At 41.8% G+C, this 23,865-nt stretch overlaps 1 protein-coding gene across 3 annotated transcripts in view; it reads left to right on the top strand.

Moving 5' to 3' along the window:
- Positions 1-23,865, top strand: part of GPC3 (glypican 3) — a 454,889-nt gene that overhangs the window by 310,714 nt on the left and 120,310 nt on the right. For all 3 annotated transcript variants that reach the window (XM_032260236.1, XM_032260237.1, XM_032260238.1), the window contains one exon: positions 19,185-19,305. In XM_032260236.1, coding sequence (XP_032116127.1) covers positions 19,185-19,305 — 121 coding nt within the window. The remainder of the gene's footprint in view (positions 1-19,184; positions 19,306-23,865) is intronic.

Here is a 23,865-nt window from a genome sequence, read left to right as displayed (position 1 = left end):
AGATGGAACCAGAAAGAAACATATTTGCTTTTAAGAAATGAGTAAATTAACATACTAGAGCTTCTCTGCCCCTTAAGTATTCTTGCTTCCTTCAAAGGTAATGCCTTGGTAAGTGGCAGATGGACTCCACTGATACTGCCAGTCTTCCAGGTATTTTTTCTACCTCCTCTTTAGAAAAAGCCTTGTGGGTTTATGGCTGATCCCTGCCATCTGCAGGTTGTTGATTCTGTCAGTTGATCATTGGTGGTTCAGGCTGAGGTCTTCAGTGAGAAGACCTTGAAACATTAGGAAACATACACCAGGTGATTAATACATATTGGGAAGAGTACAATCTTTAGAATGATCCAAATGGATTTTTTTAGTTGGAGTCTAGCTCTGTCACACAGGCTGGAGTGCAGCGACACGATCTTGGCTCACCACAACCTCCACCTCTGTATTCAAGTGATTCTCCTGCCTCAGCCTCACAAAGAGCTGGGATTATAGGCATGTGCCACCACTCCCAGCTAATTTTTGTATTTTTAGTAGAGACAGGAGTTCGTTGTGTTGGCCAGGCTGGTCTCGAACTCCTGACCTCAAGTGATCTGTCTACCTCAACTTCCCAAAGTGCTGGAATTACAGGTGTGAGCCACCGAGCCTGGCCCTAGATGGATATTTTAATCCTGGTTAAGACACCAACTGTGTGCTTTCGGCAGGTCATTTAATATGAAATTCTGTTACATTATTTGTAAGATGGTAGTAATGATACCTACCCTACAGGGCTGTTGTGAAGATAAGTTTTGGCACATCGGCACTTAAATAATTGATAGCCAGGTGTTGATGTTGTCATTGCCATTATACCATGGTTGAGCAGACCATGTAAACATCCAGAGTAAGGGTGAAGAGGTGTGGGCCGTGTTTCTTCCCATAAAGTTAAACTGGATGTTTTTGGGAAATCTGTGAGTTTTGGGGAACCAAACTACTAAATGAGGTGGCTGATCAAGCAGGCTCTTACCATTTGGGGTACATTTGGAGTGAGAGCATGAAATAATAGTGCTGTTTACTTCTTCTGACACTTATATTGGCTTTAAACGGGGTTTCCAAAGAAGAGTTCCAGGAATTTTTTTGTAGATACTGGGTCTTACTGTGTTGCTCAGGCTGGTCTGGAACTCCTGGGCTTAAGCGATCCTCCTGCCTCAGGCTCCTAGGTACCTGAGATTATGGGCATGTATGACCACGCCCAGCAAGAAGTGTTTTGAGTGACGTCGGCATAATTAATGCAACAACATTTGGGCTGCATACATTCTGGTAGATTTATACAGATTTGAAATCTGTCATAACTTCATATCCACTTCACAGAGAGCATGTAAGTTGAACACTGATTGAAACAAGGCTGCTGAGTGTGATAAGTTTTCTGATATTTCCCTGGTAAGCTTCTTTTAGTATTATCAGTACCATTGCCTCCGACCTCCACAAGCAGTAACACCTCCTTGAAACATTTTTGTCCAATTTCTCTGACTCAGAAAGTTTGTTTCTGATAGTCAATCACTGAGCATCAGAGAAAATGGACTCTTGGGACTTGGAATGTGAAGCACAGCAAAAAGTATGTTAGGGAAGCCTGTTTCTTGGGAGCTTCCTGCTAGTGACCCTGCTCTTAGAACACCTCTGGCAGTTGTCGTTGTTGTGGCTGTGATCACTGGATTGTGGTGGTGGTTTTTCTGTTCCACGGGCCACAGGAAATGGCTTGCAGGTGCCACTTTCTTTGCTGCTGCTAGCACAGTTCTTTCCCTAGGGTAGAAGCTCTTGGTGACTTCTTTGAAAGAAATTTAGCTCTCCTATTTTTTGCCCTTTCTTCCTATACTTCAGCAAGTACAAAATCTTGTTTGAGTTTCTCTGATGACTTTTTTACTGAGAGAAATGTAGCCAAACAGTTGGGGGATTAAAATAAGCACACAGAGTTATGTGGCAACCTAAGGCAGTGTTTAAACTTACAACCTAGAGTCAGCAAAGCCTGCGCTTGAATGCCTGCTCTATAACCTATTAGCTCCTTCTCTTCTCTGATCCTCAGCTTCCTCATATGTAAAATGGAGTTAATAGTTTCTTCCTTAACAGACTGCTGAAAAGATTCCAAGAGATTGTGAAGTGTGGAGTATCGTGCCTGGAACACAGGCTCTCCCAAATGGTAGCTATTACTGCTGTTATTCAAAAAACCTATAAAAACAGCCCTGAAGGTCTTTACTGGGAGATAGATGGAGCTAGGCCTGATACTAGCTCCCTTCAATTACCCATTCTTAACTTTTCAGGAGCAGCCTCACCTACCTCCTCTTATTTTTATGTTATTTCCTCTCCCTTCTGCAAAAACATCAAAATCCCGATCTGTGGTCCTGGTTGGTACAAATGGTGCGCATTTCAGTCCATTGGGGATCAAGTGAGAGTTATTTGCATCTAAGGGTATGCTCTAGGCTGGCCTTCTTACCTTCAGCATCTTGTTTCACAGCAAAGACATTTTAAACCATTTCTCCTAGGACTGCTTAATAGAGATTAACTCAGGCACTCTTCCTAAATTACATTAAAAGCCGTGATGAGTCTAGTTGCCGGTCAAACCTAGTTGCTCAGTGCTCTAAATTCCTTTCTGTCACCCTTGAGTTAGCCTTTGTAGAAAAGGAGAAAGATCATTAAAATCAGTTACGATTTCTCAATTTCTCAAGCCAATGAATTTTATTCTTTTACATGAGTATGGCTTTGATCCGTGTGTTTGTCTCCTTTCTGATGTAGTTTCATTTCCCTGTGAAAGGAAATTTGTTTTAATTTGTAACTCCAGTGTCACAGGAGTTTCCCCTTTTTTGCCCCTTCAGATCTTAGTGATCCACATGGTCCAATGGATCTTAAAAACTCCCCAAATGAACTTCTCCTTGGTTTGAGCCACTTGTTGGCCCATTTTGTCATTGTTCTCTTTGCTTCTAGGCACAGCTTCGGGCCTAGAGCTGGGATGAGTCCCTGTTCAGCAGGAGCCAGAGTAAGGTGTTCCTACCTGGGATAGGGATACAGTAGTTTGGAGTTGGAGGGATGCATAGAGGATTGCACTGTGTAAGAGCTCATGATGAAAAGCTAATTTCCAAATACTATTAGGGAGCACTAAGACAAGGGCCATGTTAGAATGGGCTAGAGAAAGAGCCATTGCCTAGCTTACCCCTATTTATCCTTAACATCATCTCTTCTGAGGACCCTAAATCCTTCTGTCAATGCCTTTTTCTGGGTTAAGGCTTGCTGCCATCTCAGCTTCTCTCCAGCATGTCCCCAGTGACACTCTATTGAGAGCTTTTACATGTCTGTCTCTAATCTTCTAGTAGCTCCTTAGTGACTAGCACGGTAGGCTGGGCATGGTGGCTCATGCCTGTAATCCCAGCCCTTTGGGAGGCCGAGGTGGGTGGATCGCCTGAGCTCAGGAGTTTGAGACCAGCCTGGGCAACATGGCAACACCACATCTCTACCAAAAATACAAAAAATGAGCTGGGCGTGGTGGCAGGTGCCTGTAGTTCCAACTACTTGGGAGGCTGAGGCGAGAAGATCGCTTGAACCTAAGAGGTCGAGGCTACCGTGAGCTATGATGGCACCACTGCACTCTAACCTGGGTGATAGAGTAGACCCCATCTTAAAAAAAAAAACAAAGTAGAACTGTGTCTTCCATCTATAGAACCTCATGGCTTAGCTGTACCTGCTGTAGAGCAAACTCTGTATACATGTTTGTTGAAATCATTGGATGAACCAACAAACATAGTTGTGGGTAACAGACCTGAGTACTAGGCCTAGCTTCCCATGGTATCATTGTACCATTAGGCAGATTACTTAAACTCTATTTTGTTTTCTCCTTCTGTGAAATTAATGCCTCCCCTGCCTACCTCAAAGAGTTGCTGTGAGGCTCCAATAAGACAATGCATATGAAATGTTTTTGAAAGTTATGAATTACCCTCCATTTACTAGATGTTAGTGTAGAAGAATAGATCACATTTAGGCGGGAAGTTTTACCCTGAATAAATGGAACACTGGGTAATCAATACAGCATTACTGGACTCTCTTTACAAACATGGACCCATTAGCAGCTTCCTGAGTATCTCTCCCTATACATCTCTCCAGGAATATTACTTTAAAATATTTTTAAGCAAATCCACCTATCCCCACGAATTTTATTTTTAAACAAGTCAGCCCATGGTGATGAATAATCCAATTGGCCCTGGATAAGAAAATACTTTGAGTGATTGGTAGCATCAGTTTAAATTAATGAAAAGTCTGAGTGACAGATCATTTTAAAGCAAATGCAGTTTTGTTACTTTCAGGCACATATAATAACAATGCTGGGAATTGAACTTGCAGAAAGACAGCATGTATCAGAGAATCAAAGCATACAAATACGAATCATTGATAATGAGGCTATTGCTGTATGGCTGTCTTGCTAAAGACCATCCTCCTCAAATTGGCTGATGTTTCCCTGGAGAAACTTATCTATTTAAGAAACCCCTATTTTTTTTTCATTTATAAGCATGAAGAAAGTACCATTAACAATTCCTAAAAAAAAAAAAAAAACAATTCCTATACATGACTTCTGGATAACCCAGCTTTTTCAAACCCCAGTGGATAGCATCTAGCAGCAGTGCTGTGCTCTCTGGTTATAACAAATAATAATCTCCAACAGCAAACACCCTCTGACCCCTACAGTGATCAACTTTTTCCAGGTTGCCTAGGACTTCCCAGGTTTATCACAGAAGGTCCCAAGTCCTAGGAAACCCCTCAGTCCCAGCAAACTGGGGTGGTTGGTTACCTGTTGGTACCCATGACTCTTGCTGCTTCTAAATATAGTGCAGAGATGCAGTCATGGGGGTTTGCATTCGAGGGGTCGAGCAGAGCTGGGATACAGCTCACCCATCCATTGGTTTATCTGCTTTCACTTTTTAACTCCTCTTACCTTTTCCTCCCCGATGCATTTTGATCACTGCTCTCTTCCCTTTGCTCCCTCAAATCCTGTCTAAGGGTACGGTGGGACTTTGGAAAGCAGGACTGAGACAGTAGAGTGGCTATTAATAGTAATAACTAACCATTCTATGGAGCTTCCCAAGTGCCCCACAATGTGTAAGGCAGTTTGTATGCATTGACTAATTCTCAACAACAGCCTTCCAAAGTGGACAATATTATTACCCACATTTTACTGATTCTACTGATGACATTGAGTAAATTATCAAAGGCCACAGCAAGATGGGCTTCAAACTGATCCAGTCCATCCCTTACCCACAACACTGTCCTGCATGTCAAATGCCTGCCTTCTCTCCTGCAGTTTAAAGCCCTCTCACCTTCTTTCTATTCTTGGTGGAAATCCTGACCTCAGCATGCTTTAATCTCTCATGCAGCAGACCTGGAATGAGTGTTGTGTCCAGCTTTTCTCTGGCCTTACTGCGATACCCTGTCCTTGTTTCCTGCCCAGTCCTGGTCCATGAAAGTAGCAGTACCTTTCCTGCCCCTCTTACCATGCTTCTCTGCTCTCATGTGCTCTCAAGGCTGTAAGGCAGCATCCCCTGGAAGAAGACGTTCTTCTTAGAGATAGTTCAGCCCCTTGCTAAAAAATGGCGTTCACCTGCCTCTGAGGCTAGCTCTCCATTTAATCTCCTCTGCGCACATGCCTCATAATAAAGCCATTGCCTGTGCATCCACTGTGGGGCTTTGAAGTCCATGCAAAACAAACAAACAAACCTTTTGCCCTAGGCTGACAGTCCAGCCTGAGTCATAGGTCTACTGTGAACTTGTCGCGTGACCTTGGACAAGTCACTGCACTTCTGTTTTTTCTTTTACTTATAAAATAATGGAATTTGACAAAATGACCTCTAAAGCACTTTCCACCTCTAACAGGCTATGAGATCCTATAACAAAGATATTTGTCAGGGGTGACTTTGAATCTGATGCCTTCCCAAGTAGACCAAAGTGAAAGTGATTCAAAAGAAGCCCCAGGGTATAATCATTCTCATGAGGGCAGCAGCGAGCTCCTCATTTTACTCCTCCAGGTATTATTGGAGCTACAGGAGAGCAGGTAGGCTGGCTATTTGAGATGTCAGAGTTGTTCTTGATTTGTAATGTTGGAGAGTTTGGGGTGAAACTCACATAATTAAACCTTAAAGAAAATGTTTCCTCCATAGCACTGCATAACTCCAATGGGGCTTCTGAGCAGGAAAAAAAAAAATGGAATTCAATGTCCATTGCTCCCAATATTTGACACAACTGTCCAGAATGAAAATTAGAGGCCCCCTAACCACAGAGATTTATCAGTGACAGGAGAGAGACATCAGGAGAATGCCAAGAGCTGAAGGGCACGTAAGAGCAAAGGAATACAAAGTGACTAAAAAAACAGAGGGAGAGAGACAATTTCCAGTCTTTCCAAGACCCCCCAGGCTAGAGAGCTTGGGTAAACTTTGACCTAGTTGTCCTTGTGTGCATGGCTGTGAGCTTTTATTAAGTATTTATGTAGCAGTTTATATTTTACCAAGTGCTTTACAATCACTTTTATTTGGCTTAGTAAAGTTTTCCTGGAATCCCATATACTTTATGATCAGGAGAGTCATTTCTTGTTTGCTTAGCACCTCCACGCGTACAGCCTCACACAATAGGCCACTTGTTCCAGCAGGAGAGCAGGTGCAAAGAGTCGAGCAGCGGAGGGCACCTGCAGCTACCAGGGCAGTTGGAGTAGGAGTAGTTAATACTTCAGTTCACCTTTTCTCCCCCTTTGTTATTCTTTCGTGTTATGTTATTGCTGGCAACTTGAGAACGGCAGGGCAAAGCTTGAACCTGCTGAAGGCAGGGCTGTCCTGACATGCGGACACTGGCAGAGATAGGCTCTTTCCCCCTGCGCCAGTGTCTCCGCCTATGCCCAGCATGGCCACGCACTTCCACAAGGCAAAGGCTTGCTGAGTGTGTTTCTTTCTGCTGCTGTGGGGCTCGTGCCACAGCCTTGGTTCTAGATCTCTGGACATGACTTAAGAGAAGACTACAGGAGGCTGGGTGCAGTGGCTCACGCCTGTAATCCCAGCACTTTGGGAGGCCGAGGCAGTCGGATCACCTGAGGTCAGGAATTCAAGACCAGCCTGGCCAACATGGAAAAACCCTGTCTCTGCTAAGAATACAAAAAGCATGCCTGTAATCCCAGCTACTCGGGAGGCTGAGGCAGGAGAATCGCTTGAATCTGGGAGGCGTAGGTGGTGGTGAACTGGAATCGTGCCACTACACTCCAGCCCTGGTACCAAGAGCAAAACTCTACCTCAATTTAAAAAAAAATAGAGAAGACTACAGAAGGAGCAGTTCTACTCTCTGCAGACAAGACTACCCAGTGTTCTTGGACAAATCTAATACTTAGCTACCTTATTCTTGGTCCCTTCTCCTTCCCATAACCACGGCAGCCCTCTTCGCCGGCACTCTGGATTTTGTGATGTAGGATGGTGTGGCTATAGCTGGCACATGAAGCAATATGACCACACACACTCAATCGTCGGAGTGCAGTGGGAATCCAACACAGTCATCAGTTGGATGTTTCCCTTTGTGAAGACCAGATTTGCCAAGGTGGAAACTAAATTCTGGTCCATGAAGTCCAGACTGGAATTAGTGAGCCAGAACATTGGAAAATTCAGGACCTCCAAGTACTAAAGTCCTGTGGCTCAGAACAGGGCTTTGTAGATGCTTAATAGGTAAGTGTCGAATAGATGATGGCATTCAGTGGAGTATAGAAAAGGAGCTCTTCTATTCTCTAGGTAGCCACTGGTTTCTAAAGTGGTGTGATCTGGCAAGTGGGACACATTGACAAGTTTACCTTGAAGGGCTCAGTGTAACGCTGGTCCTCAATCAGTGGCTGCAGATTTGGGGGAAAGCCCCCAGGGGCAACAGGTTGACAAGGGTTAGGCATAGTAGCTTCGAGTCTCCACCACACAAATTGAGCATTGGTTGAGGCCTTTTATCTCAGGTCAGTTCAGTAGACATTTACTGACTGCGTACTGGGTGTCAGGTACTGGGTAAGACAGTGGGCCTAGAAATGAATACAGACAAGAGCCCCAGGACAGAGTTTAGCCCAAGAAAACACAGCTGGCAAGAGGAAATCATACCTGAACACTTACTCAAAAAAAAAAATGAAATACTGGCTTCGAGGAACAAGACTAATTCCAGAGCCCGGGGCCTGACAGGTGAGTCAGTTAAACTAACACCTTCCTGCCCTTGTCCCTACTGGCTTGGGACCTGGGTAGGGCTGATTCTGCAGGTTGAAGATTTGAGACCTGCAAGTGATCATGGCTAAGGCCAGACGACCTGACAGCACACAGTGGCGGGAATGTTGAGCTGTCTTTTAAGGTGTATCAGGAGCATGAAAACAGCTTGTTCTTTTAGTCTGATCTTTGGCATTTCTTTAACCACAGTTCAGCCAGACATTCAAAACAACACTGAGGGCTGTTTCCTCTGTTGACTACATACTCTAGAAACGCCACACACGAGCAAAATTCACCAGGCGCACTCTTCCCTGTTTCAGACTTGCCTCCCACATGTGTCTGGAGTCAGTTAAGAGCAATTGTCCAGGTGGACTTTGAGAGTCCGATCCTTCATTTTGAAGATCACCACATTAAAGAATGGATATTTGTTGTGAGCCCTGAAGGGACCCCGAGACAAAAGAAAGCAGCATTCTCAACAGAGAGATTTGAAAAAGCATGTGGGCGTGTTTTCAAGAGTCATTTAATTCATTACTTGTGACAGTTATCCAAAGTGGAAGCAGAATATTTTCTATCACCGAGAGGAGAAATATTAACTATGGGAGAAGGAGGGAGGGGAACAGGCTTCTGACACCCAAAGCTGGTCATTCGGGAAACTCGGAGGGCGGTCCTGGGCCACAGGTGAATGATTACTTCTTCCATTAACTAAAATTAGTTCGGAACCATTTGAAGCCCTTTCTGATCATTTCCCCCTCAGATGCCCTGTCTCCCGGAAGGTTTGGGAGGGCACCTTTGCTAAAATTTCCTCTCAGCTAGGCTTAAATGCTCAGTGCCAGCCATTCACATGTCATTGCTCAATCGCAATGGCAAAGAAAGCTCCAATGCTTTTTCCCTTGCCCATTTTCCCTGACGGTAAACCATTCCTACTCCTGCCTTGACCCATACTTTACTGAGGAGCAAACTAAAGAGAACTGAGACTCTTCAGTGTCTTAAGTTCTCAGTGTGGGGATGAAGGGATTTGAAGCTTCCCTTGGCTATTCACTGCAAGGTTTATTTCTTCTCTCTCAGGAAGCTGGGTTTTTATTATTATTACTTTTTAGAGACTGGGTCTCCTTCTGTCACCCAGGCTGGAGTACAGCAGCACCATCATATCTAACTGCAGCCTCAACCTCCTGGGCTCAAGTGTTCCTCTTGCCTCAACCTCCCAAGTAGCTGGGATCACAGGCATGTGCTAGCATGCCTGGCTAATTTGTTTTTACGTTTTGTAGAGACGAGGTCCCCCTATGTTAGGCTGCTCTCCAACTCCAGGGCTCAAGCAATCCGCCCACCTCTGCCTCCCATAGTGCTGGGATTACAGGAATGAGCCACCGTGCCTAGCAGGGGATTCTTTTCAAATAACATTTATTGAGCATCTACTGGATTTCAGATGCTGTGTTTGGTGCTTTCATGTGATAAAAATAACAGCAGCCCTCATATAGAACTTTCTATGCACCTGGCATTGTTTTAAGCAAATGTTATCTCAATTTGCTAGCGTTCATTTTATCAAATAATTCTCCAAACAGTAAAGGTGGCATTATTCCTATTTTATAGATGAGGAGACTCAGCTTCTTCAAGGTTTAATTATTTGTCAAATGTCACACAGCACGGGGGATACCAACTTTGAACCCATGCCTCTGACTCCAAGGCCACTGCTCTTTCCACCACATGACACTGCCTCTCCAAAATGTATTCTATACTTGCTGCCTCAGTAAGGTATGACTGCCAAAGTGAATTTCATCTCTTAAAACAATTATCGATCATTATTTTGAACGTCAGTTACCTTCATGCAGTGCCCTTATGTTGAGGTACGTGACTAGTTCCTTGCCACCTCGTTCTTTGCTCTTGTTTGGGGGAAGTTACAGCTTCATTCCTGTCTCACTGGTAGTGATGCCAAAAATAACTTCAGTTGCTGTTGTGTGGCCTCTGGGCCTCAGTTGGCCCCTCTGTAGGAGGAGAACATTGGGCTGAATGACTTTGAAGGTCCTTTCTAACCCTGATATTTTCATCAATTAAAATCTAACTTAAAAACAGGTGAAGATCGTGTCTTTATGGTTTAACTTGAGTAGGACAAGAAAATGTCTGTTTCTAGTTTTCTGGACTAGAAGGCCTTGATAAATGAATTTGGGGTGATTGAGTAAGAAGTCTCGACCACACTCCTTGTTCTGTTATTCCCCACACCCCGATTATTGAGCTTTGAATTGCACCTTTTTCTTTCTCTGTTTTTAAACACAGTTGGAGTCCTCTCCTCATTTGTATGTTCCCCTCTAAAACAGCCATCAGAGAGGCATCGCTCTGGCCTCGTGTTCTGACCGCCATGCTTAGTTCTCACCAGCTTGCTTACACTTCGGGCTCTGCCTAGCCTGCAATTCTGACAAGAATTACTTTTGCTGTGCTTATTTACTTTTCTCTCTCCTTATCTCTAGCCTTTTCTGCAAAGTCAGTTTCTTCAGACTAACATTCAGGTGACCTAATCTCAGCCATTTTCTCATTCCCTTCCCCTTTCTGCTGGGGAACTATTCCCCACAGCCATGGACTCTTCTTGTAGTGTGTGATACTAACTTCTCACTCTTTCCTCACCATCTGTAAAATATTCTTTGCTTCTCTGGCTTTAAGTGACTTCTTGATTATACACCAAGACAAATCTTTTAGTCCCTCCTCAAAGTAAGGTTGCAGACTGCACTGAAAACGGCTTGTAATGTAGTTATTCCCTCAGATAGCAAATGGCTGCTAACTGAAATAGCAATGGATTTACATCCCTGGGTTGCTTTCCTAGATTTTTGCTTCCTTTCTACTAAAATATATTTGTATTTTCAAAAGTCTGTTGTTGGAGAACACAGGTACTTCTTGGAGTAAAGTGGACACATCTGTTTCTAGCACTCTCGCAGCTTCACATTGGCTCTGAAGTAGTACTGCTATGCAGACAATTATGAAAGACATTTTTTTCACATGAAAGTTTTCAGTTTATAAATCTTCTCATGAAAAATCCACAGCGGTCACAGATAATATCGTTGCAGCACCTTCACCCCTTCGGCTTTTTGCCCGCACCATCATTGGCCCTTGCAGTCCCCCTGACTTCCTTCATTCGGTTCTTGCATTCTTTTCTTTGCTTTCTTGAGGTCTTTTTATTCCCATGCAGGCCATGTCTTGCAAGTCTACGTTTGGGTTCTTTTTTCTTTGTATAATCCAGGGAATCATCAATCATCCCAAAGCCAGTTGTCTTACCACCACCACAATGAGTTCTAAATCCAAATACGAAGATGACATCCGGTGTGGTCGTGTACATTTTGGCTGGTTTTTCCTGAATTTCTGTCTTAGGCACTGTTGCCTTCCCGGGGTGAAAGCCATCAATGACCACTTGTTTCCTCTGAAGTAGTTGGTTGGTCATGAACTTTCTAGTTCGGGTAGTTACTGTGTCATTCATGATGGCCATCCATCCTCAGACAGCCAGGGAAGAGAAACATTTTTATTTAGATATGTGCACAAATAAAGAAGAAGCTAATTGTTGCTGTCTTTATTAAGCACATTTACAAATCTCAGCTCTTTTCACCTCTGCTTTATTTTACTGTGTATTTATGTGAATTAACATGGCATCATGGACAAAGAAAAGGACATTTTCTTAGGCCTCTTACTGGGATGGTTTTTCTACCCTGTTTTCTAGTTTGTCTTTACAGCTATTTGTGCTCTTTTAAATTATTCAGTTTTTCCCACAGCGGTTATTGTGGCCAGAAAGGATTACATGCAATACTGAAGTTTGTCCATAAGATGGCGCACTGAGAATGTGCGATCTAACATTTTTAACCATCTATAGCTGAGCAGCATATTAAACTTTTGTGAAATCAAATTTTTTTTGGTGGGGACCTAGTCCTTCTGAGATTGTCTCTCAAGTACTTGAACCACTCTAATACCTAAGGGAAGAAGGAAAGTGAATATTCTAGCAGTTCCCTTGTCCTAAATCAGTACTAGCAAGTGTCAAAAATCAGCAAGATCTGTTTGAGGGTCCTTTTAAAGAAAGAGGTTTATTCTAAATGTGGAACTTGTGATACTTGCCGTAGGTGTTGTTAGAAAAGTCCCTGTCTGGGTATTAGATTCTTCATCTACACAGTGAGTGGATTGGACCAGATGATCTCTGAGCGTACTTCCATTTCAGATGATGTACATTTAAATTTGTTGATTTCCTTCCACTACACCATTGCTGCTTCAGCCAAAACAGAAATGAGAAGAAAAGATCGTCCATTTAACGCTAGTTTGACTCCATTCCTCTTCAACAAGTGCTCTCTTTGCTTCAACTGTCCCAAGACAAGCATGCACAGATGTCCCGTTTTAATGAGGTTCCTTTTCTCCTTATGGCTTCTGCACAGGTTTCCCCCCTCCCCTGCCTGCTCCCCAATCCCTAACCAATCTGCCTGAACAGAAGCATGCCCCCGTTTTCACATGACAAATAGGATTTTCTTAGTATTATGACAGTCATTTTTGTGCTAAACAGATACAAAACTGGATAAGTAAGAAGACGCCACATGTAAGGTAACACTTCTAACATCCTACATAGCATGTCCAGTTAAGAAAACATTACATTTGGGAGGTAGGAGATTGCAGTTTATTGAACTCTCTCAGTTTATTTTTCCTCCTCCACTTGCTGGTATTCGTTACCAGAACCATGTCAAAGCTTCAGGAGAGAATCAGCATTTTGCAGAGGAGGATTAATTAATTTAATTACAGATGAGTATTACTAAGTAGCTAACCCATCTTTACAATCCCCCATGGCCAACAGTGTCCCCATTCCTGACAGCCTTTGGGCAGTCTGTGGATAAGAAGAATTGGGGAAACGCTGGCTCATCCTCATTCAAGGCCTGTCACGAACCACGTGCACCAGTGGCACACAGCTAGCCTGAGGAAATGAAATGCTGAATTAATGAATTAACGTGAAGCTGCGAGGCAACCTTCACTGACTGACTTCCCTCTGGGATTGAAGCTCAGACCACCCCTGTTATGTGAAATTCTCCAGGGGCACATCACACATGTTGGCTTGCTATAGCCAAGGTGACAAAGGCAGGAATGCATGAAGACAACGTTATCCTGCATTTGTTTTCCTACTGTCCTTAGGCATTTGAAATCTTCAAATAGTCTTTGGTATGTGTCTAGTGGAATGGATGGTGGTGGTGGTGGTGGATTGTTTATTTCTCTCTCTCTCTCTCTTTTTCTTTTTAAGCTGGTGTCTCGCTCTGTCTCCAGGCTAGAGTGCAGTGGCACTATTTCAGCCCACTGCAATCTCCGCCTCCTGGGTTCAAGTGATTCTTCTGCCTCACCCTCCTGAGTAGCTGGGACTACAGGCACGCACCACCACACTCAGCTAATTTTTTTTTCTTTTTTTTTTTTTTTAGTGGAGACAGGATTGCACCATGTTGGCCAGGATAGTCTCAATCTCCTGACCTCGTGATCTGCCCCCCTCGGCCTCCCAAAATGCTGGGATTACAGGCGTGAGCCACGGTGCTCGGCCAGATTATTTCTCTAACTTCAACACCTTATCCCCCAAGAATACACGTATGTCACTGAATAGTGTTGGCCTGCCCACCCTCACCTCCCAAAGTATGGCTATTAAATAGCCATACTGTCGGGTCAGGGCTCTGTTCAAGGGCTCTTAAAGGGCAAGTCCAGAAATCTTGCTGAATAGGCCGACAGCTGTTGTAGACCATTACAGGCGACTCAACCATTGTTTCCTACAGGGGAGCAGTGGACCAGGTTGATGAGGAAATGTCAGATATTTAGTCAACATCATTTCTCTCTAAGGAAATAAGACCAGCATAGTGGTTAAGAACCCACACAGCTGGAGATGGAATCTCAAAGTTCACACTCCAGCTCTGCTGCAGACAAGCTGTGTGACTTTAGGCAAGTGACTTACCTTCTCTGTGCCTCAGTAGCAACAACAACGGTCTGCCAATAAGGTAGTCAGGAGGATTAAGTGCATGTTTTGTTTTTCTTCAGTGCTTTGAACAGTATCTGGCACAGAGACAGCACTCAGTAATGGACAGTTAGTATAAATACCGTGAGGTGCTTTGGGTGATTAATAAGAAAAAAACAACAACAACTAACCAAGCCTCTGCCTTCAAAGACCTCACAGAGTACATGGGGTGGCAAATGGAATGTACGTAAAAGGAGCACTAGCAACTCAGGCAGTGCCCACAATACACTTCAACTCGAGGGCAGTGAGGTCAGCATGACTCAGGTGGTTCAGGAAAGCCCTCAGTTCTCATCAGGTGAGGACTTCAGGCATCTACACGGAAATGTAGTGAGAATTCGTATAACTTCCTTGCCTCTGGTTTGACGGAGGGTACAACTGGTCATTTACATTCATGTTCACATCCTCACTGATATCTGTCTTTTTGAAATAGGCAGGTTGAAGTTACCTCATTGAAGAGCAGAAAATATATGAGATGTAAACAAAAATAGTACCACAGCACTCCAGCCTGGATGACAGAGTGAAACCCTATATATATATATATATATATTTTGAGACAGGGTTTCACTCTGTCATCCAGGCTGGAGTGCTGTGGTACAATCTTGGATCACTGCAACCCCCACCTCCCAGGCTTAAGTGCTCCTCCCACGTGAGCCTCCTGGGTAGCTGGGACTGGGACTACATGCACACGCCACCATGCCTGGCTCACTTTTGTGTCTTTTCTAGAGACGGGGCTTGAACTCCATGTTGCCCAGGTGGGTCTCGAACTCCTGGACTCAAACGATCTGTCCACCTTGGCCTCCCAAAGTGCTGGGATTATAGGCATGAGCCACCACACCCAGTCAATATGGGCTATATTTAACCTAACAAAGTTGAGTTGGTGACCTGATGTCAACCACCTAAGGTTTGCAGGAACTCAAGGGTGACATTGTCAACATTGCCCCAAATATGTGTTTGGTGATAAGAAAGCACCTTTAAGGAAGGACATTGGTGATGGCCAACATAACTCTTATTAACAGGAAGAATTTCCCAGGGGCCTTGAGATGTGCATCTGAGTGAGCCCCACTTTTTGTTTTTCTTTTGTTTTGTTCTTGTTTACCTTAAAAACAATTAATGCCTGGGAATATAATGTATAATATGGTGACTATACTTAAGAATACTGTATTGTATATTTGAGATTCACTAAGAGAGTAGTTCTTAAATGTTCTTACCACAAAAATAAGGATAACTATGTGAGGTGATGAATAGGTTAATTAGCTGGTTTGGGATAATCATTTCACAATGTGTACTTATATCAAAACATCACAATGGAAGTGTACATGTATTTAACTTTTATCAAGTCTACCTCAGGAAAGGTGGAAAAACATTTTAATTAACTGCCATATAAAATCTCATTCATTATATATTTAACTATTATAAAGGTTAAAAATGGTCATGGTAAAAATATTTTAAATGATAGAAGTATATTTTAAAAAACAAGATTTCACTGCGTCTCCCTATGCTCACTCACTGAAAGTGACTGCTCTTATTTTCTTATGTATCCATCTAAAATTTTTCTGGGCATATTTGAACATGTATAGGGTGTATAACATATTTGAACATGTACATCTAGACCCATTTTCACTGCAGATGCTATTTGTATCTGTTATAATGTATCTCAGACTTGATTCCATATCAACACATACAGATCTACTTTGCCCTATTAATGTGTTCATAGTATTTCACTCTAACATTCATTACTTTTAAAAGTTGGTTCAATATTTTATCTGGCTAAGGCACAAAGGATAGAGACATGAGAAACAGAAAAAGATACTGAGAGTTGGGGGAGAGGTATCAACATACCTAAAGGATGGCGTAAGAACACAGAGTTTTTAACTAGTGGCACTAAACTTTAGCAACTATAGGCATCAGTTGGACCAGGACTTTTGGTTACCGCCTTGTGAAGTAGATGCAATAATGGCAAGTTTTAGGTCTAAGCCACAGGGCAGCTATTCCCAACACTCCTGTAACCAGAAACCATGTTTAATTTGCTGGAGTCCTTTGGGGATTTAAATAGCACATGGATAGAGCAGAACAGTAGATGTTATTTCAACTTTCAGAAAGTTTGGCAAGCTTTGAAACCCAAAGCTGTCTTTTTAAAATGGAGTCACTGTGGGATCGAGGAGCAGTGCTTAGCCCTAGGTCTTTATCCATGGCTGTGAGATAAGAAATTTTTAAAAATACATAGCTAAAGGGGCGCTTTTCTGAATGGGAGAAAATATTACAGTAGGACCACAAAGGATCAGCTGTGGGACTAATTTGATTTAATGTTTATAATGGTTTTGGAAGCCGGAGTATGGGGCAAAATCACTAAGTTGGCAGATGTCTTCACACTATTCCAGTGAGGATAAGAAGCTTCAGGAAGACGCTTGTTTTATAGGAGTGGACATAAAAGTGGCTGGCAAACTTTGATATGAAAAAGACCAACGATATGTCTCTAGGGAGACATTCCTGAAGTTCACTTCAGAAGATTTATAATGAGCCTTACCTCTTTATCTGCAAATAAGGTCTCCGCTCCAGGCATCAGTAGGAGTTAAAGAAGAAAAGATGGAGTTGGTAGTATCATCAGAAGGTGGATGACATTTAAACGGACGGCATTATATGAACATAAAAGAGGAGGCTAGTAGTGAGCTGATTCCCACCAGATAAAGAATGTTCCTTTATGTTTCTTTAAAACAGCCCCCAAAGGCAATTGTTATGTGATGATTGGTGATCTGTGTATTCACGAATTAACTTTTAAAGTTAAATAATCTGAATGTGTTAAGCTACCATTTTAGAAGAAATGCAATCAAATGTGCTCTTCAGCATCTTTGCTACAAAATATTTTCCTTCTCAGAGGATGACTTTTAGTTATGAATGTCAGAACTAGATTTCCTGATCTCCTCTGTTACCATGCATGATTTTCAAAGTATGTCCTTAATGTTGACAGATACGTTGTATCATGGATGGGGACATTAACAGAATGAGATTAGTATTCTCTGAAGTTGTGAAGTTTTCAGTAATAAAGAGATAATGCCCTATCTACCTCTCAACTTCACAGTGTGGTTGAGAAGCTCAAATGAGCTGAGTGATATGAAACTGCTTTATAAAGTGCTATGCAAAAATATGGTAGTGTTAATTATTATTTGTACTTCATAATTTGGGATTAGAAATACAAACTGACTCAAATCTAAGAATTTATCCTTTATAGATATAAATGCAACTGCATGAAAATCAGTATACAAGGATGTTCTCTGCAGCATTGTTTATATTAACAAAGTACTACAAATTATTGTTCATCAGTAAAGTATTATATAAATAATTAATTATTGAGCCATACAGAGGAATAAGAACAAGGCAGTTTTATGTTTTCTAACATGAAAATGTGTCCAAAGTATACATTTTGTTTTAGTTTTAGTTTTGAGATAGGGTCTCACTCTGTCACCCAGGCTGGAGAGCAGTGGTGTGATCATAGCTCACTGCAGCCTTGACCTCCTGCGCTCAACAATTCAGCCTCTAAAGGTGTGCACCACCACACCTGGCTAATTTTTTATATTTTTTGTAGAGATGGGGTTTCACCATATTGCCCAGGCTGGTCTCAAACTCCTGGGCTCAAGTAATCCTCCTGTGTCGGCCTTCCAAAGTGCCGGGATTACAGGCCCAATCCAAAGTATATATTTTAAGTGATACAAAGCTGCAAATCAGTGTCAGTAGTATCATTCCAATTTTGGTTAAAACTACCCATTAGCATATGTAGGTGAAAACCTCTACAAGTATATCAAACCATTGACCATGATCTACTCTTAGAAAGACAGATTGATGGGGGAACTTTTACTTTCTGCCTTATTTCTGTACTTCTTGAGTTGTTTACAATGAACATTATCATTTTGTAATTAAAAATATGAATTACTGGTATCAATTATAACCCTGGCTATCCTATTATAATTGGGAAAAAAATATATAAAGAGAGAGAAAAGCCCTGGGAATCTTTTCATTTCTTTAAGAAAGCATTTCATTATCAGGATCAGGAGCAAGTAAAAAAGAGCTCAAAACCTTTTTCTCTCTTTGGCAATGGGGCTCTGGCGTTTCCACATGATGAAAGCATAAGGAATAAATGAAATCTGTTTCTTGTTTGCTTTGTTTTGCAAAATGAGGAATAATTCTATGTAGAGGTCTGGAACCATGGGTGCAATAAAGAAACCACCTCATTTGTGAATCACTGTCTCATTGAAGTTGGCAAAACCCCACACTGGAAGGCAGAATTGCCTAGGTCTTTAAATAGTTACCCTTCTTATGATGGTGAGGATGTCCATATCTACCTTGAAACTTCACTTCTGGAGTAAAGGCTGTGGTTTATCCTGCAGGAGCACATTAAAATCTTCCCTTAGGCTGGTGTTCTTTCCTCTCATGGAGAATGCAGAGGGAAGCTGGCAGGTGTAATTTATGCTGCAAGTGACTTGAGAAGGCCTCCTGAATAGAAACCCAACTCCATAGCCTACAGGAAATGGTGGGAGGAGGAAGAAGGGAAGGAAGAGGTAAAGCACATGGAAGACTCTTTCTCTTTCAAATGAGTCGAAGGCTCACACTGAGTGAAGGTTCATTCTGTGTGCTTCACTGTCCATGACCTGAACCTCCGCTAGCACAGGTCTAATCACTCTGCCTTGTCACTGGTCCTTGTTCTTCTAGACACTCCACTAGACTGAGAGCACAATAAGGGCCAGACCTTGTCTGTCTTGTTCATTGTTGTATCCCCGACGTGTAGAACAAAAAAAAGGATGTTGAATATATTTGTTGACTGTTGAATGAATATTCTTTTACTGTAAATAGGCAGTATGTGAAGTGGTCTACTTTTGCACCATGAAGTCATCTCATGAGATTGTGGTCAGCCTGACTGCTGATGCCAAATACAGTTGGCTTTTCCTTTGTTTGGGACTTTCTTTGACAAACCTTTTTGTAATTTACCTTCACCTTTACAGATACAGCCAAAAGGCGGCAAGGAATGGAATGAAAAATCAGTTCAACCTCCATGAGCTGAAAATGAAGGGCCCTGAGCCAGTGGTCAGCCAAATTATTGACAAACTGAAGCACATTAACCAGGTATGTGGAATGTAAAAAAAAAAATAATAATAAAAAGAAATGACCAGAGAGAGAGATAGAGCTTCTACTGTTCAAACTATATTCTTGGGCTTTTAGAGAGGAAGCTATTATTCATTTTTCTTCCAATAGTCTTTCTGTTTAAAAGGACTTCTGGCCTTCATTTTTTACACCACTTTTAAGTTATAAAGACAATATTGCAATATGAGGGATAGCTTGGAAAATAGAGGGAAAACATTTCTCACAAAAATCCCACTACTGTATCCCAACTTTTTCATTTTCACATGTTCTCTTCTAATATTTGTCTAGAAGGGCACACTCATATAGACGTTTTCCATAATCAGAAATCCACAAGTGATTGGTAGTTCTGAAAATTAATACTATCTTGATAACACTTTTTCATGTTGCCACAAATCTTTTTGTTATTGTTATTGTTGTTTTGTTTTGTTTTGTATTGTTTTGAGACAGGGTCTTGCTCTGTTGCCCAGGCTGGAGCACAGTGGCGCAATCGTGGCTTACTGCAGTCTGGACCTCCTGGGCTTGAGATATTCCCGTGCCTCAGCCTCCCGAGTAACTGGTACTATAGACATGCACCACCACACCTGGCTAACTTTTAATTTTTTTGTAGAGATGAGATCTTGCCATGTTGCCCAGGCTGGTCTCGAACTCCTAGGCTCAAGCAATCCTCCTGCCTTGGCTCCTCAAAGTGCTAGGACTACCGGCGTGAGCCACCAGGCCTGCTCCCACACAAATCTTTATATTAATCATTTGTTATGGCTGCATAATATTCTGTTGAGTATTCATCATCATTAACATAATTAATCAGCATGCTTTTGCTGGATATACAGGTTGCTTCAAATTTTTGCCATCATAGAAAAGGTACCTCCTTATACATGGTGCTTTATCCTGATCTTAGCTTATTTTCTTAAAATGCTAAAGTTATTGGGTCAAAGGATATGAGCAACTTAAATGCATGTCTCCAAATTGCTTTTCAATGAGAATGTATCAGTTTTCACTGCCACCAGCAAGACATGAGAGGTCCAGTTTCACTGCATCCTTGCCAGCTTCTGACTCAGTGCCATGCACAGAGACACCCACAGATTCCCTTGACCTGTACAAATAGTTTTTCCTCTCATAAGAAGTTTAGTAACAAGACACAAACGTTAGTTGTACCATCTGCTTGTGATTGCTTTGTGGCCACAATAAAAATGCCACCAAAAAGGCATATATCAGAGTGACAGTGTTCCTGCCCCATGATCCATGGGTGGGAGGACTCTGGCCTCACTGACTTCTATTTGTAGTTTAGGAAGAACTTAATGAAACTGAAATCTTTATGTAAGACAGAGGCTTTAGTACAAAGACATTGGCATGATTTTTTAAAATATAGATTTTAGCAGTGAAATTTTTGTGGTTCTTAAAAAATACTTAGAAGGCCTTTTTAAAGGTAGTATATTTTTCACTACAATGGCATTGTGAAAGTATTGACAATATGCTTGGATTTAAACTCCTCCAGCATTAGCTGTTAGTGCTGCTGAGCACATGATAATGACAGTGTCTACCTAACTGAGCCTTTTTTTGTGTGAAAATATACCTTTACTAATTCTATCAAGCCTCACTAGATATAGTGTGATTATTTCAAAATGCGTCTCTGAGGGTATCAGAGCACAGACAATGTAAAATGCATACTACTGAGTTGAGAACATGATATGCCTCACTTGGGGACAGTGGTACAAATTATCTCAAACCAAATGTGTCTATGCTCAACTGGTTAGACCCCAACACTGGTGAGGCCAAAATCTCAGTTTCCATCACTGTGCCCCTAATCCTAAATGAGCAATGTTGTCAACAGGTCCCTTGAGTCAACAGACTTTAAGGATTACCTACCATGTACTCAGCCAGGTGCCAGGGACTGTGGGTGTTCAAAGGAAGTCGAGTCCTCTGTCCTCACAGCCTCCTTGAGAGAGGAAGCACAAGCATAGGAAGTGGTTAAATAAAGATAAAGGGCAGCCTGTGATGCAGAGCCTGAAGAGGGATGCTGCTCATCAGTTTTGGGGGATATGATTAGGCTAGTGGGAAGATTGCAGAGAGGGGCAAGTGTTAAGATCTTCAGCCATAAGCAATGAGTAGGGTTTGAGTAGGTAAAGACAAGCAAGGGAGAGGCAGTCATAAAAAAGATCGGGTGAAGACCTGTGCGTGGACCACACCCTAGCAAATGGGAAACCTGCAACAAAAATGGGCTTCAATATGATCTGGCAGTCACTAAAAAATATTTATAGCAAGCCCTTTCAGCAAAGGCCTTGGGCACAGTAGAAAGAGTATGGGCTTTGGGTCCAAATGGATCTGAATTCAGTTATAGATTTTACTAGACAAATAACCTTAGGTAAATCAGTTAACCTCTCTGAGCTTTAGCTCTCCCATCTGTAGTATGATAAAGGTATAAAAAGTTCCAGTGTATCGCTATTATATACATATATATAATATGCATATATTATATGTGTTATATAATATGCATGTTACATACATATATATGTATATAATATATGCAGTGTATATATACATATACAGAATATACATATACATAGATATATGTAATTACATGTGCATGACAGGCACTTAATACATGGCAGTTACTTATGAGAATTATGTTTAGTATTTTCTCTATAGGCAGGACTTGAGTTTGAAAGAAGTTTCAGTACTTTCTGCTAGTCTAATTCTTCTCCCTGAGTTTTGCATGTTTGTAGATCCCTTTGATGCATCTCTTGTTTCTCTTTTTTTTAAAGAATTTTTCACATGATCTTTATTTTTTATTTTACTTTTAAGTTCTGGCATACATGTGCAGATCTTGCAGGATTGTTACATAGGTATACGCATGCCATGGTGGTTTGCTGCCTCCATCTCCCCGTGACCTGCATTAGGTATTTCTCCTAATGTTATCCCTCCCCAATCTCCCCACCTCCTTCTATCCCTCCCCTACCCTCCAACCCCCAACAGACCCCAGTGTGTGATGTTCCCCTCCCTGTGTCCATGTCCATGTGTTCTCATTGTTCAACACCCACTTATGAGTGAAAACATGTAGTGTTTGGTTTTCTGTTCTTGCGTCAGTTTGCTGAGAATGATGGTTTCCAGATTCATCCATGTCCCTGCAAAGGACATGAACTCATCCTTTTTTATGGCTGCATAGTATTCCATAGTGTATATGTGCCACATTTTCTTTATCCAAACTACCATTGATGGGCATTTGGGTTGGTTCCAAGTCTTTCCCATTGTAACAGTACCGCAAGGAACATACGTGTGCATGTGTCCTTATAATAGATTGATTTATAATCCTTTGGATATATACCTAGTAATGGAATTCTTGGGTCAAATGGTATTTCTATTTCTAGATCCTTGAGGAATCCCCACACTGTCTTCCACAATGGTTGAACTAATTTACACTCCTACCAACAGTGTAAAAGTGTTCCTATTTCTCCATATCCTCTCCAGCATCTTTCTCCAGATTTTTTAATGATTGCCATTCTAACTGGTGTGAGATGGTATCTCATTGTGGTTTTGATTTGCATTTCTCTAATGACCAGTGATGATGAGCATCTCTTCATATGTTTGTTGGCCGCATAGATGTCTTCTTTTGAAAAGTGTCTGATCACATCCTTCGCCCACTTTTTGATGAGATTGTTTTTTTCTTATATATTTGTTTTAGCTCTTTGTAGATTCTGGATATAAGTCCTTTGTCTGATGGGTAGCTTGCAAAAATTTTTTCCCATTCTCTTGGTTGCCGGTTCAATCTAATGATTGTTTCTTTTGCTGTGCAGAAGCTCTTAAGTTTAATGAGATCCCATTTGTCTATTACGGTTTTCGTTGCCATTGCTTTTGGTGTTTTAGTCATGAAGTCCTTGCCCATGCCTATGTCCTGGATGGTATTGCCTAGGTTTCCTTCTAGGGTTTTTATGGTGTTAGGTCTTATGTTTAAAACTTTAATCCATCTGCAGTTGATTTTTGTATAAGGTGTAAGGAAGGGGTCCAGTTTCTGCTTTCTGCACATGGCTAGCCAGTTTTCCCAACACCATTTATTAAACAGGGAATCATTTCCCCATTGCTTGTTTTTGTCTGGTTTGTCAAAGATTAGATGGTTATAGGTGTGCGGCGTTACTTCTGAGGCCTCTGTTCTGTTCCATTGGTCTATATCTCTGTTTTGGTACCAGTACCGTGCTGTTACGATTCTTTCTCTTTCTCTGCCATATTGTCTCCTTCTTTTCCTCTCCTTTAACTTTCAGCCACAAAAGCTGAAACCAGCTCACAGGTAGGGAGGTGTACATAGAGTGAGAAAGGTCACTATGACAATTCCTTTTTCCTGCATAGCTCTGGCCATGAATAAGTGTGTGAACATTTTCAGTTTCCATACAAATACCATTGAGCAACCAATTAATTCTCATTGATAAACCAGTTTTACCTGTTTCAGTTGAGCTGTTAAAATTTGTTGGCCTCCAAACACCCACATTGATTTTTTTTTTCTCATCTGTGTTGCTTTATATAGCCAAAACACATTTTTTCAGTCCTTAACTAAAA

The sequence above is a fragment of the Sapajus apella genome, unplaced genomic scaffold (assembly GCF_009761245.1).
Source record: "Sapajus apella isolate SASKATOON/1434 unplaced genomic scaffold, GSC_monkey_1.0 scaffold115, whole genome shotgun sequence".
NCBI lineage: Eukaryota > Metazoa > Chordata > Mammalia > Primates > Cebidae > Sapajus > Sapajus apella.
This window is presented reverse-complemented; position numbering and strand designations above follow the sequence as displayed.